A 14,067-nucleotide genomic window follows, 5' to 3' on the forward strand; every position below is an offset into this window, starting at 1 on the left:
GCGGGAGCAGCCCAAGAAATAGCAAAAAGACAAAAAAAAAAAAATACACATACGTACAGATTCCGCTAAGTGCTCCTAAGATGATAAGGCAGGCTTTTGTGATAAACGAAGGTCTACTTTAGGGTGGTCAGAGAAGGCTTTTTTGGGAGGGACATTTGAGGTAAACCATAAATGATGAAAATGAGACAGCCATGCAGTTATCTCAAGGAAGCACATTCCAGACAGAAGGAACAGCAAGTGCAAAGCCCTGCAGCAGAAATAAGTTTGGTGCTGAATGACCAGGAAATAAAGCCAGCAAAGCCTGAGAGTAGTGATGAGAGAGACTGGCAGATGAGGCCTGAGAGGTCAGCTGAGGCCACTGTGCAGGGCCTCCTAAGCCAGACAAAGATCTTAAGTTTCATTCTAAGTATGATAAGCCTTTGAAAGTTTTAAGCAGGGTAATGACATGATCTGGTTTACAACTGAAGATTATTCAGTCAGCTGTAGGGAGAAGGCATTATAGACAGGGCCATTTTCTTCAGTAGTATCAGAGACATAATGCTCGTGGATGATGAGCTTTTCAGGGGCTAAGAAAAGGCTGGGGTCAGGGATAAAGGGAAAAAAGCTCCACAATGCAAAAAGAAAACTACAAAGTTGTATGAATAAATGTTTAATTAAACATCTAGAAAACATAACATCATAACAACTTCATTCATCAAATTTCATATTCATAAGCAACCAAATTACATTTGGAAATAATTTGAAAATTAGATTTTTCTCAAGTCACAAAAGTTCCCAAGTATGCCCAAAGACTGCCAAGAAATCACAGCCAATAATAATGTGAATTTTCTTGCCGCTAAATTGTTTCAATGGGGAAAAAGTCCTTGCAATGAAAAAAAAATTTTTTTTGTTTTAACTTAATATGAGGTGTAGATACAAATAAATGTCTAGCATCATGAGGCCACAGAGGAGCATGGATAAGAAAAGCTTGGGCTTGAAACAGTACTGTTCAGACTTACATTCTCTTGAGTTTGAACACTGTTCAGAGGACCCTTGGAAAGGTTTCAACTCAGAGAAGACATCTGAGCAGAGATCTGAATAACAAGAAGGCACCAGCCATGCCAAGAGCTGGAAAAGAGGTGGGAGAGCCATGTCAGATTTTTATGGAACAAAAAGAGGGTCAGTTTGGCTGGACTCAAGTTGCGGCTGGGTGGGTAGTAAGAAACAAAGCATGAAGAGTCTTGAAGACAGTACTCTCACACTGAAAACAGAAAACCATTCACATACTAAGCAGAGAGGTGACTGATCCAATTTATTTCAGACCTGTTGCTGTCCAATAACACAGTGGCCACAGAGGATCATGAACATCTGAAATGTGTTTAGTGCCACTGTGAAAAGGAACATTTCGTATCACCTAACTTTCATCAACTAACACTTCAATTTAAAACCGACATGAGATCGAACTCACGGGAAACTTTTAGGTTTGCTGGGAACAGCGTGGGCATATGAGTCTACAATACAACTTTAAATTTTATGAAATCTAAGCTAATTTTCAGTGAAAATGTAGCGTCCAGATCACAGACGTGTTGTTAAGTAAAATAAAGGATTTCAACAGCTTCGTGCTGAGTAACAAAATGTAAGCTACCTGTGTTGTATTTTTTAATACTGAACATATGCTGAAAAGGTGTTTCAGCTAAATTTTAATATATTTAAGAGTATGTTAAAATTAACTTTTTAAACTTTTTTAAAAAACGTGGTTAACTTCAGAAAAGTGTAAAACTAGGTGTGCTGTCACAGGTGGAAGCAGGGAGTGTGTGCGAATGTCCCTACAGTCTTCCAGACAGGGGGCGACGGCGCCCCAGCCCCAGTGTGGGAGTAGAGAAAAGTTTCTAGATGTATTATGCAGTCATAAATCTTGCCAGTAAATTTTCATGACCATGTTCAACGCGCGGGGAAGGGTGGCCTCGAGAGGTAAGTGGAAGAGGCCGGACTCGAACTCTCATTTACAGCGTGTCCACCTGAAACCTCCCCAGAGGCTCTCGAAGGGGCAAAAGCCTGATTCGAACCAGGCCCGACTCCCGCGACCCAGGCCCCCGTGAGCCCCGTTACTGTCGCACCGTCTCCCTTCAGGGATGGGTTAAACGTTCACAACGTTCACAACGGACTCCCGGGCCGCTGGGCCTGAAGGGCCAGGAGACCCATAGAAAAACTTCCGGCAACGCTCACCTGCTGAGACTCCAGAGTCGCAAACGCTCTTCCTTTCTCTTCTCACACCCCGCTCAACAGCGCCGGCAGTCGACTTCCGCTCCACTCCTACGAATCCCCCGCCGAGTCTTCTTTCCTCCCGCCCCCCAAGGTCAACTCAGCCAATAAACTCTCAGAGAATCGGCTTTTTTCCCGCCCCACCCCTGCCTGCCAATCACCGCAGGTCAAGCACCGCCCTTCCCGCTCTTTAAGAGGGGATTTGGCGAGCGCCGCGCGCCACCACTTGACGGTTGGCGGCGCTGCCCGCGGCTGGAAGCGCCTCCCGGAAGGGCGGGGCTAAATCCGGACAGCGCTAGTGCGGGGACCCTCGGGATTGGCCAAGAAGAGCCCTGCGTTTTGACCCCGCCCACCCCGCCCTTGACATTCGAGTCGGAGACTCTAGGGATTGGTTCCCGGCGGACTCCCAAAGAAGCCAAGAGACTGTCCCGCCTCCCTCCCGCGTCCAGAAGAGGGAGCTCCACCGATTGGTCTCGGGAGTCTCGGCGCTTGCCTACCGACGCTCCAGGATTGGCTGGGGGGGCGCTCGCGCCGCCAGGGAGCGTTGACGGTGATTGGCTGGAGGGTGGGGCCGGCTATTTGAAGGAGGCGCGCGGAGAAGATTAGCTCTTCAGACCGCGGTCGGAGGAGGCGCGAGCGCTTTTGGGTAACGCTGTTCTGCTGACCTGACAAGACCCAAACGTAGTCTTGGCCCCAGCTCTGGCTTCAGCCTCGGCCCGACGGGGCAATGGCTAAGGTGTCGGTGCTGAACGTGGCTGTTCTGGAGAATCCGAGCCCCTTCCACAGCCCCTTCCGGTTCGAGATCAGCTTCGAGTGCAATGAGGCCCTGACGGACGGTGAGACTGGGCCTGCAAGGAGCGACCCCCCTCCCCTGGGCCGCCCCGACCCTCCCCTTGGAGACAACCCTGTGAAACACCCCCTCTCCCCCAAATCTGATTTCCCGTGAACCAACACCCACCCCCAGCCTCAACCTCCCCTTTGGGAGACTACCCCTTCACCGTACCCCTATGGTTACTCGCGTTTTCCCCCGTGAAAACCTCATTATCCCTCTTTTTCCTGTAGCTCTCCTCTTGGGTACCCGTTTTCTAGGTAGAGACCCTCAGCCACACTGACTTTCCTGTAGCAAGAGACTGCCCCTACCTACCTACTATTTAGGGGCAAGCTGCCATTCCAGCCATTCAGTCCTCCCCACCAAAAGGCTGTCCCCTGTGGTGAGGCACTCCCATCTCACTTTTTTCCTATGGAAACCCCAACCTCCAGCCCCCTCGAATTTCTCCTATGGAAATCCAAGCCCCCTCCCAATTTCCCTATGGAAACCTCAGCACCCTCCCATTTTCCTTATGGAAACCCCAGCTCCCTCCCCTATCCTGTATGGCAACTTCAGCCCCCTGTTCCATTTGCCTAATGAAGACCCTCTCCCCCTGTGACAAGACCTCACTCACCCCCATCTTCCCATCTGTCTTCCCATAATCTCCTCCCTGCTTGCTGATACTCTACCTGGGGAAGCATGGCCAGACAAGCATAAGCTGGTTCTTACCATTTGCCTGCCAGATTCCTGCTGACTTACTGTAGCAATTCTCCCCCACTTTTGATGGTCTGACCTAATCTGGAGGGTGAGTATGCCAGGCTGAGCCATGAAGGTATCTGGCTTCAATCAACTCAGAGGTCACAACCTTTTGTGCATCTTTTTCAAGGCGCTTTTATAGATGTACTTATTCATCTGTGTGACAAAGGTGGACATGACTCTTATTTCACAGATGAGAGGATGGGATCCACAAAGAGTAAAACACCTTTTTTGTACTTCTATAAAAATCAAAAAAAATCTAAGGTCATTCAGAGAGTTTTGGCACCACTTTCAGGAGAAAGTACTCCATTAGACCTCTTCTCCACTTAGTGGTTAAAAGAGGCGGCAGCTGAGGTGGAGATCTGTGAGGCCAGGGTGTGCTAACTAGCACCTCTCAGTGGTAGGTGTGTGCTTTGCATGCAAATTAGCCACTTGGTCTAGCCTGGAGTTGATAACCCTTTTGATATATGTGTGTGTGTGTGCTTAGACGGGGCCAATGGATCAATCTTCCCTGTTTCTCTCCTTTCTAAATTAAGGAATCTACTTGTGACTATAGTATAAGCCCAGTTAAATCCTTTCTGGAACAAGACAGTGTAAATAAATAAAGTGAAGAATCACCCTGTGGAATAAGATTTCATTTTAAAGCTAGGAGGAGATGTAAGGAGCTAATAGGTTAAGGGATTCACAGTGCCAGATTGAGTTTCAGTATGTCTGTTTGTGATCCTTGGGGTTAAACATGGTTGCATGGTCATTATCTAGTACATTTACTCCTACAAAGTTCCTCCCCTGTTACTTTACTAATCTGTTACTAGAATCAGCACAGGAAAGTCTAAAGTCAACCTGCTGATCATTATCTTTCTTTTTTTTTTTTGTCTTTTTTAGGACTGCACCCACAGCATATGAAGGTTCCTAAGCTATGGGTCTAATCGGAGATGTAGCCGCCAGCCTACACCACAGCCACAGCAACGATGGATCCAAGCCTCATCTGCGACCTACACCACAGCTCACGGCAACACCAGATCCTTAACCCACTGAGCTCAGCCAGGGATCAAACCAGCAACCTCATGGTTACTAGTCAGCTTCATTAACCACTGAGCCACACTGGGATCCCTGGTCATTATCTTTTAATAGAGAGAAATGGAATGATTTCTCCAAGGTCACATAGCCAGTTTGTAGAATTATTGACACTAGGTCTTGTCTCTAAGTTCTTTGTCCAAAGTTCTTTATCTTTCTATAACCTGGGAAAGGCCTCTCCTGTGGAATGTAAATAGGACTGACCATAGATTTTATTTCCACATGAAAACACTGTCAAAAGAGGGAAAGGGGGTGCTATTATTAATTATACCTGGACAGTGAAGCTTTTGCTCAGAGAAATTCCAGTTAGAAAACCTGGAAATGTAGACTCTTTTGTTGTACCTCTAGGGCTATCCTTGACTCTGACCTGCCAACTTGCTTTCTGCCTCTTCCCACAGAGCAGAGAGAATTTGTTTCCTGCCTCCCAAACAGATGGAGGGGGTCTGGCTTTAGAATTCTCTCAGATCCTGGAGAAATCTCAGTCTTGTTTCCTAGTGACTTCAGATACTGGTAACTGAAGATTTGAACACTCAGCCCCCAGTCTGACCCATTTCTCAAGGGCTCCGAACCTCTTTTGCTCTCTCTTCTTCTTAGCATCTGGAAATAGATGTTTGCAAGTCATGAGTCCACATTCAATACATTGGATGTGTTTTTCCCCTATTTAATTGAGAAATTCAACGGATGCTGCTTGAATAAGTCTTAGAGCCAGATGTTCTCACCCACACTTAACATGCTATAGACAAGCCAAGGTTCATATGTATGATTATAAATAAAGGGAAAATGATAAACAGAAAAAGCCCTATTGGTTAAGTTGGTTTTGTTTTTTAATTTTTGGCTTCACCCATGGCATGTGGAGGTTCCCAGGCCAGGGATCGAACCTGCACCACAGCAGTGATAATGCTGCATCCTTAACCACCAGGGAACTCCAATAAGTTGTTTTTAAAATCACGGAACAGATTCTCCAGCTAGTTGAACTACAGTAATTTTGTTTTTACATGTCTTTCATCATCATTGGTTTGGGGTTTGCTTTCATACATAAGGGAGGACCATCTTGTGCAGTGGTTAGATTATAAAGTTAAGGCATAAAGACAAAATGTAATGTAGTCAGTTTACCCTTAAAATTTCTCAGAAGGTTAAGTACACAATGTTACCTGTATGCAAACATGTCCTGTATTCAGTAGGAATGAGTTTTTGCTGTGTTGATGACTGACACCCCATATCTAACAAAAATAAAGTCACTTTTAAGCATACTTCTGCTTAAAAAACTTAGGCAAGTTTAAGGCAATTCCAATTTGTAGATCCTCATTTTGATCATCTTCTATCCTCCACAGATGATTTTATCAGATCTTCTAACTCTTGAGTAAGCATTTCGCTGTTGTAGTCCTGGTTAGTTCTCTGGTTTCTTTCTGGCCTGTGCAGAGGGAGCCACTATGACCCGTTTGCCTGGCTGCTTGGTTTCTCTCTTCCGGTCTTATGATTCTTCTCTTCCAATCAGCACTTACACGGTCTTTGTTTAGGTTTTGCCTGTAGTGCCAGGGCCTGCTCTATTGTAATCTCTTTTTTTTTTTTTTGTCTCCCCCTAGCACATTAGTTAAATACACCCATATGTCACTCCAGTGGTGATGGGGGAAAAGGCCAGAAGGAAAAATACCAAATGATAGAGCTGCTTTAGAAAGGTGAGAACAGGAGTTCCTGTCATGGCTCAGTTGTTAACGAACCTTACTAGTATCCATGAGGACGAGGGTTCGATCCCAGGCCTCGCTCAATGGGTTAAGGATCTGGCGTTGCCGTGAGCTGTGGTATAGTTCTCAGATGAGGCTCAGATCTCACGTTGCTATGGCTGTGGCTCAGGCCAGCAGCTTCAGCTCCAACTGGACCCCTAGCCTGGGAACCTCCATATGCTGTGGGCACAGCCCTAAAAAAATCAAAGAGAGAGCAGAGCTAGCTTGTTTGCTGTTCATCCAAAAACATGTTATTTCTAATTGTGTCACTGCTTATCACAAAAATCAATAAACTTAGCTCCTCCCTGCAGATAATAAGAGACTGGAGTTTGACTGAACCCCAGTGAGCCCAATGGCCACCATATCCTGTAGACCTGGTAGAGTCCGGTAGGAGAAGCCCAGGGTGTAAACTGCAGAGGGACAGGAATCTAGTGTATCAAGGAAGATCATGGAGCTCAGGTGACAAACTTCTGTTGGCGTAACCCACCATTGCTGTGCTTTCAAAATTGGATGCTCTTGTGGGACATTAGACCAAGGAACAGGGCAGCTTCTAAGACAGTTCACTTCCTGTGAAAATCACAGCTTGTGAAATCTCCCCCAGCTGCTGGGGCTGTAGATTGTGTAATTTCAAAGAACCTAAAATAAGTTTTAGGTCTCCTGCCAAATTTCCCTGTACTAGCGTGACCTTGCCCCTAATACACTTGGACCTCCTGCAAGAGGCCGCTGCGGTCACTGGGAATTTCCCGTGATTGATGGGCAGGGTCTCACTGAGCACTTTTCCTTGTATCTTTCCGGAACATCCCCAGGCATGGGGGTCCCCCCTACTGGATGGGATCAAGAGGGTTGTGTTACAAGGATCACCTTAGGATGCCACATGTGTTGACTGAGTTGCTGTTGCCTGAATGTCTGAGAGCAGGCATGACTTGGTACTGGATCTGGAGGACCTGGGGACTGGCTGGCTCCCCCAGCGACCTCATCTTCCCTTCCTGCCGGCTGGCTCTCCTGGATTGCAATCTGCTGCCCTGCCCCAGTTGTCGAGGGATCTTCTCAGTTTGGTGGCACCAGTCCCTGTGTGTGAAAGAGGATGCTGCTTCCTATCCCAGCACCCAGTGGGCAGGGCCCTAAAATGGCCCAACTCCCTGCTATTCCCTCCTCACCATGCCTCTGAGGCTCCATCACGTGGCTCTTAATTCAACCTCTGCCATACGGTTCACCCTCAGGCTCTAAGAGGCCCGAGTTTCCTGGGAGGTACAGAGTCAAGGTCTCCTGGCAAAGCTAGGTCCACAGAAAAAATTTCCCCACTGGAAATAGAGCTTCCCACTTGCCCTAGTGTTCAGGATCATAGTGCCTGTCACTTATTGCCTAGTGGATGTCAAATGTTCTTGAGAATAAAAATCTATCAATATATTAAGGACCTATCCAAAAATAACACAGGAAGACCCTTGCACAACCTTCTTGCTACCTAAGCTATTTCAATTACTTAACACCCCGTGTCCTTGCAGACCTGGAGTGGAAGATCATTTACGTTGGCTCAGCTGAGAGTGAGGAGTTTGATCAAATCCTAGACTCGGTACTGGTCGGCCCTGTCCCAGCAGGGAGACACATGTTTGTCTTTCAGGTAAGAAAGACCAGGCCTTAGGCCTTGACACCTTGAAACACCTCCATCTACCCAAATGCACACAAAATGGTTCATCAGTCAAAGTTCAGGTTCACATCCTGGCTCTGCTCTCAAGGACTGTCTGACCTCTCAGAGGTACTTCAAACACCTCCTTCTCCACCTTTATGTTGTATGTTACCATGAAACCCTGATTTATAATTGATTCTCATTACTCATGGGAGTTAACGTTCTGTAAAGTTAACTGTGAACGCTGAGTTAGTGAATTAGTGAATGCTGAACCATTGCCCTTAGAGGACATGCAGGACTATGTTCCTGCAAGTCACTTTTTTGTCAACCAGTTAATATTTATAATATTGTTTTATGCATTTTTCCATTTAAAGACACCTTGTTTTGTATTATTGTTGACTTACTCACATTGCACTCATGGCCCACAGCACTGTAACTCATGCCTGAACAAAGCTTATCTAACACACATATTTTTCTCCATAACGTACAAAGAGCCAGCCCTCTCACTTTTAGGGACTCAGTATGACTTTGGGGCCCTTTTTCTTTTTCCCTTCTTTTTTCTTTTTTTAAAGTTTTATTGACATATAGTTGATTTACAAGGTCATAATAATTTCTGCTATACAACAAAGTGATTCAATTATGCATATACATACATACATTCTCTTTCAGATTCTTTTCCCACATAGATTGTCACTGAATATTGGGTACAGTTCTCTGTGCTCCATAGCCGGTCTCCATTGGCCAGTCATTCCATATGCCTCAGTGTGCATATGCCAATCTCAAACCCCCAGTCCATCCCCCCACTCCCAAGAACCCTTTTAAATAGCAAAATTACCAAGAAAAATGCAGAACCTGTGGCCCTAAGACCATAGTGAAAAAGACACGTGTCCACAGCCTGAGACTGCCTTGGTCTACCTCAGCTGGGAACATGTGCATAGAGCTACTCAAATCCCACTCCTGCTCTGTACATGTCCTCGAATGACCATAAAAGCCCCAGAATATTGATTTCAGGGCTACATGTAAATTTTAGCGAATAGCTGAATTTATAAATGTGGAATCCATGAATAATGAGGACCCACCGTGGTTGCTAAATGGCTCTCTAATCCACCATCACAGGGGTTGTCAGAAATGCAGATATAGTGTGATTCTTAGACACACTGAAGTTTGAGAGCCTCTGCTCAAATCTATTCACTTACCTGATCTTGGCTATTCCCACCCCAGTCTAAGCAGCCTCATCCCATCACCTAACTCCTCACCCACCTATATCTGGTCCACCAGCCAGCCTCATCTTCCCTACCTGACAACCAGGGCTGGCTTCCTAGGCATGTGATTCATGCAGTTACACTGGGCCCTGCACTTGGTATAATGTTCTGCTGTCCCTGACTGAAACCTAACTGATTTTTGAACACGAGACCCTGTGTTTTCATTTCGTATCTGTCTCTCTCTCTCTCTCTTTTTTTTTTTGTCTTTTTGCTATTTCTTTGGGCCCCTCCCACGGCATATGGAGGTTCCCAGGCTAGGGGTCCAATGGGAGCTGTAGCCACCAGCCTACGCCAGAGCCACAGCAACTCGGGATCCGAGCCGCGTCTGCAACCTACACCACAGCTCACGGCAACGCCAGATCGTTAACCCACTGAGCAAGGGCAGGGACCGAACCCGCAACCTCATGGTTCCTAGTCGGATTCATTAACCACTGCGCCACGACGGGAACTCCCTCGTATCTGTCTCATTTTGCACTGACTGTGTAGCTGATCCTATTGTAACAACACACCCCACCCAAATGTGCCCACCTATGTCCTTCTCTACTGCCTGGTCTAGGCCACCATCCTCTCCAGGTGACCTCTGTAGCCTCCTGCCCAGTCTCCCCACTCCCACTTAGCCTTCTTTCTATCACAGATCGACTGGCCTCCAGATGCATCTTTTCAGATGCCAAACTTACCTCCTGCTAAACATTCTCTTTCTTTCCCAAACCCTTAACTAACCCAACAGGTTCTGCTTGCCCTGGTACCCACCTGCCCACCTATTCAGCTTCATTTTATACCACTCTCCCCATTGCTTACTACACTTCTCCTCGATACCTTATACTTCTTGGTGCCACCTGTCACATTGGCATTTTACAGGCATTTGTGTGATTGAGTCTATCTTCCCCACTGGACTGAAAACTCCTAAGGGCAGAGACCATACTTTGGCTCAGTAAATACATGTTGCTTGAGAATTTCAGGGACCCAGTCTGTCAGGGTTAACTAACTGTCCTGGCAGACTTGGTCTCTGGGACCCAGTTTTCCAGGATCATCGTATTCCCAGTCAAGGCATAACTGACAATCAGTGCTAAGGCCCAACATGTGTTTCCCCTAGGCTGATGCCCCCAATCCATCCCTCATCCCTGAGACTGACGCGGTAGGTGTGACCGTTGTCCTCATCACCTGCACCTACCACGGACAGGAGTTCATCCGCGTGGGCTACTATGTCAACAATGAGTACCCCAACCCTGAGCTGCGGGAGAACCCACCCCTGAAGCCAGACTTCTCTCAGGTAGGGCCTCTCTGCACTTCCTGCTTCAGATAGGCAGGTTCCTTTGCACCTGGGGGGTAGCTGAGTCATTGGAATTGGGAGCCAAGGTCACTTCTTAAGGTTTTCAAAGTAGTGCTCAGATCTTACAGCACCAGGCTGGAAAAGGAGAGAAAAAGGTCTTTGTTCCTCAGAAGTTTGCCTCACAGAATCAAGATTAGATAGTCATGGTGCGTAGGCCATTCCCCAGAGTCCTACAGAAATTGTTGCTTTGGGTGGAATAAGCTAAATCTGCTCTTCCTGGGCTTGATGCTGGGGTCTGGGAGTGCCCTGCTCTGTGGGAGCAATGAGAGGGTGTGCTAACAAGGGCTGACATTCCTTTTCCTGCCCCAGCTCCAGCGGAATATCTTGGCCTCAAACCCTAGGGTGACCCGTTTCCACATCAACTGGGACAACAATACAGACAGGCTGGAAGCCATAGAGAACCAGGACCCCGCACTGGGCTGCGGCTTCCCCCTCGGCTGCACTCCTATCAAGGGCTTGGGTCTCCCTGGCTGCATCCCTGGCCTCCTCCCTGAGAACTCCATGGACTGTATCTAACTGTGGGACTCTAGGCCCTACCTGAGCCCAGCTGGGACCTCAACCAATCTCCTGGCACATCTGGAGGGGGCAGCCAGGCCTCCTAGAAAGTCTCATGGAGGCCATGTGGAGGACTTAGGGGCCGTCAGTTGTATCCAGGTCAGTCAAACTTGGCCTCAAGGAAGGAAGAGCCCTCAGGTCTCCTCTAGCCCCAGCCCAGAGGATCATCTCACCTCTACTGCCCAGGCCTGAAAGAAGCAGATACTTCAGTTCTTAATGCTTTCTGACTTGTATGCTCTCTTACACACACACTATAAACTCCACCTGCAGACCATTGTGCCACCATGCTCCCTTGAGTACCATTAACCCAAAGTTCTTCCCACAGACCTCCCTGGCCTGCCGTGAGGCTTTACCGGTCAATGCCTGGCAAGGCTCTGGCCCTATTGGGCCAAAGGCTCTGTCATTCCTATCCCTCCCCAAACATCTGAGCAGATCCACCCAGCTTTTTGCAGTCTCAGGCCAGTAGTCTTTGTAAAAAATGGACTTGGACACAATCTCTGTCCTAGGATGATTTTTAGGTCTTTTCAATCCAATAGCCGCCTGGAAAACTTGTTCCCAAAAGGGTGATCAGCAGGGTGCTGAGGAAAGATGGTCGACTCTTCTCTCAGTCACCACCATCTTTCTGTTACCTCCCAACTGGATCTTTCTTTCCTTGGAGGCTGCCACTGTAAGAAGATGACATGTTGGAGGGGTCATCTGTGCTCAGTTTGTCTCAGTGTTGGTATCAGGGCCCTCTGCTTGGTGGCTGCCTTGATCTGCCCTCTGCTAAGACCTTATGCTCTCAGAGGCCACAGAGTGCAGACAAGGGAAGCAGCAGGGATCCTGAAAACCTTCCCTTTCCCCTCCACCCTCAACCCCTTGCTGCTGCACGGATGCTGTTGTGATTGTAGTTTGTATATTAAAGGATTTTTTTATATTAAATATGTTTGGTTGGTCTAAAATAAAAAGCATTTCAACTAGACTGTTTCTGTTTTTGCCTCGGGTGGGCTAAGGCAGTTTTGTCCATCTCTTCTCATGACTGGGGGGCGGGGGGGCCTCTTGCCCCAGCCAGTAGGTTGACTGCCCCTTGTCCCCAGGTTCAACTTCCTACTGTAGTTGTAATTATTATAGTTGTGTTCCAGACTGCGGTCCAGGGAGGGGTTTTTCTTTGTCAAAAACTTAAGCAATCCAGCTGTTCTGTAGATAGAGCATAACCAGTGATTTTTCTAACTTTGACCTTGACCCACAGGAAGAAATTAACATTGAATTCCAAGCAAACACACACACACAGCAACACTTTATTAGATTTTTTTTTTTTGTCTTTTTGCTATTTCTTTGGGCCCCTCCCGCGGCATATGGAGGTTCCCAGGCTAGGGGTCTAATCGGAGCTGTAGCCACCAGCCTACGCCAGAGCCACAGCAACTCGGGATCCGAGCCGCGTCTGCAACCTACACCACAGCTCACGGCAACGCCAGATCATTAACCCACTGAGCAAGGGCAGGGATCGAACCCGCAACCTCATGGTTCCTAGTCAGATTTGTTAACCACTGCGCCACGACGGGAACCGACTTTTTATTAGATTTTACTTAGCCTTTCTTTGTAACTCCACAGCCCCAGGTGGAGTGGTTTGGCTGATGAGCCATTTCCTCATAATTCACAAAAAAACCCAGCATCTTCCCTCCCTGAGACTGGTAGACTTAGGAACATGGGTCCAGACTGCTGCTAGATGGGGTGCAGGTTGTACAAATCCAGAAGCAGAGCAGCAAATTGACTTGTAGACCTTAGACCAGCTGGCCCCTCCAAGCCAAGGAGAGCTGGCTCATCCAATCTCCTGCCCCTTGTGTCACCCCCTGTTTGGGCCTTCCTCTACATCAGTGGTTCTCAACTGGGGCAGTTTTGCCCCCCAGGACACACTGAACAGTGTCTAGAGGTGGCTTTTGTTGTCACAGCTGGTGGAGGAGAGGAAGGTTCTACTGACATACAGGTGGCAGACTGGGGATGCTGCTAAACACCCTACAAGACCACTCACTCCCACACCAGCATAGACTGGTCTGGCCCTGAATGTCAGAAATGTGGCAGTGGGAAACTGTCCTCAGTATATTAAAAGGGTACCCTGAAGGAAGGGGCAATTTTGCTACTCCTCTGCTCCAGGAGGGGCCGTTCCTTTTGCATTGCCTAGACAGAGGGAATCCCCATCTTGGCTGTGCCCCATTCCTCATCTGTAAAATGGGAGTGATGATAATAGTGCCTACGTGATAGGAGTGTGGTACGAAATAACGTATTTAATGAGCTCTAGCTCACCACTGCCATGAGCCCAAGTTGGGTACCCAGTAAAAAAGGATGGCTAGTGAGCGCCCCCTCCCAACATCCCCTTGCTCCTGCAGCCCAGCATCCTCCAGAAGCTCAGGCTGTGGCTGAGAGAGACCCAAGAGGACCGCAGCCTGGCCCCGGGGCCTGTAGCTATCCTGAGCCAGGCCTTATGAATGACGACGGCCGGCGGCCGGGCGACCTATGACCCGCGGCGCCTGCTGCTCCCCTCCCCCGCTGGCAGGTGGACAGCGGCTGCGCCGGGGTTGCGGGGGGGAGGGGGGGGGCGCGGCGCCAACCTTGGCTGGCCGGCAGCCGCTGCCGCACTGAGCGGGGGCGGGGGACTGCGGCGAATACGGGGCTGGGCGAGCGCCCGCCTGGACCGCCGCCTGGGGCTCCGAGCTCTGCGC

At 48.2% G+C, this 14,067-nt stretch overlaps 1 protein-coding gene across 1 annotated transcript; it reads left to right on the forward strand.

The window, feature by feature from the left end:
• Positions 1-2,733: 2,733 nt before the first annotated feature.
• On the forward strand, positions 2,734-12,330 carry ASF1B (anti-silencing function 1B histone chaperone). Its single transcript, XM_047776834.1, has 4 exons — positions 2,734-3,077; positions 8,103-8,218; positions 10,580-10,756; positions 11,126-12,330. The coding sequence occupies exons 1-4, from the start codon at positions 2,969-2,971 to the stop codon at positions 11,330-11,332; spliced, it is 609 nt and encodes a 202-aa protein (XP_047632790.1). The 5' UTR covers positions 2,734-2,968; the 3' UTR covers positions 11,333-12,330.
• The last annotated feature ends 1,737 nt before the right edge of the window (positions 12,331-14,067 follow it).

This window comes from Phacochoerus africanus, chromosome 4 (genome assembly GCF_016906955.1).
Source record: "Phacochoerus africanus isolate WHEZ1 chromosome 4, ROS_Pafr_v1, whole genome shotgun sequence".
NCBI classification, from domain to species: Eukaryota; Metazoa; Chordata; class Mammalia; order Artiodactyla; family Suidae; genus Phacochoerus; species Phacochoerus africanus.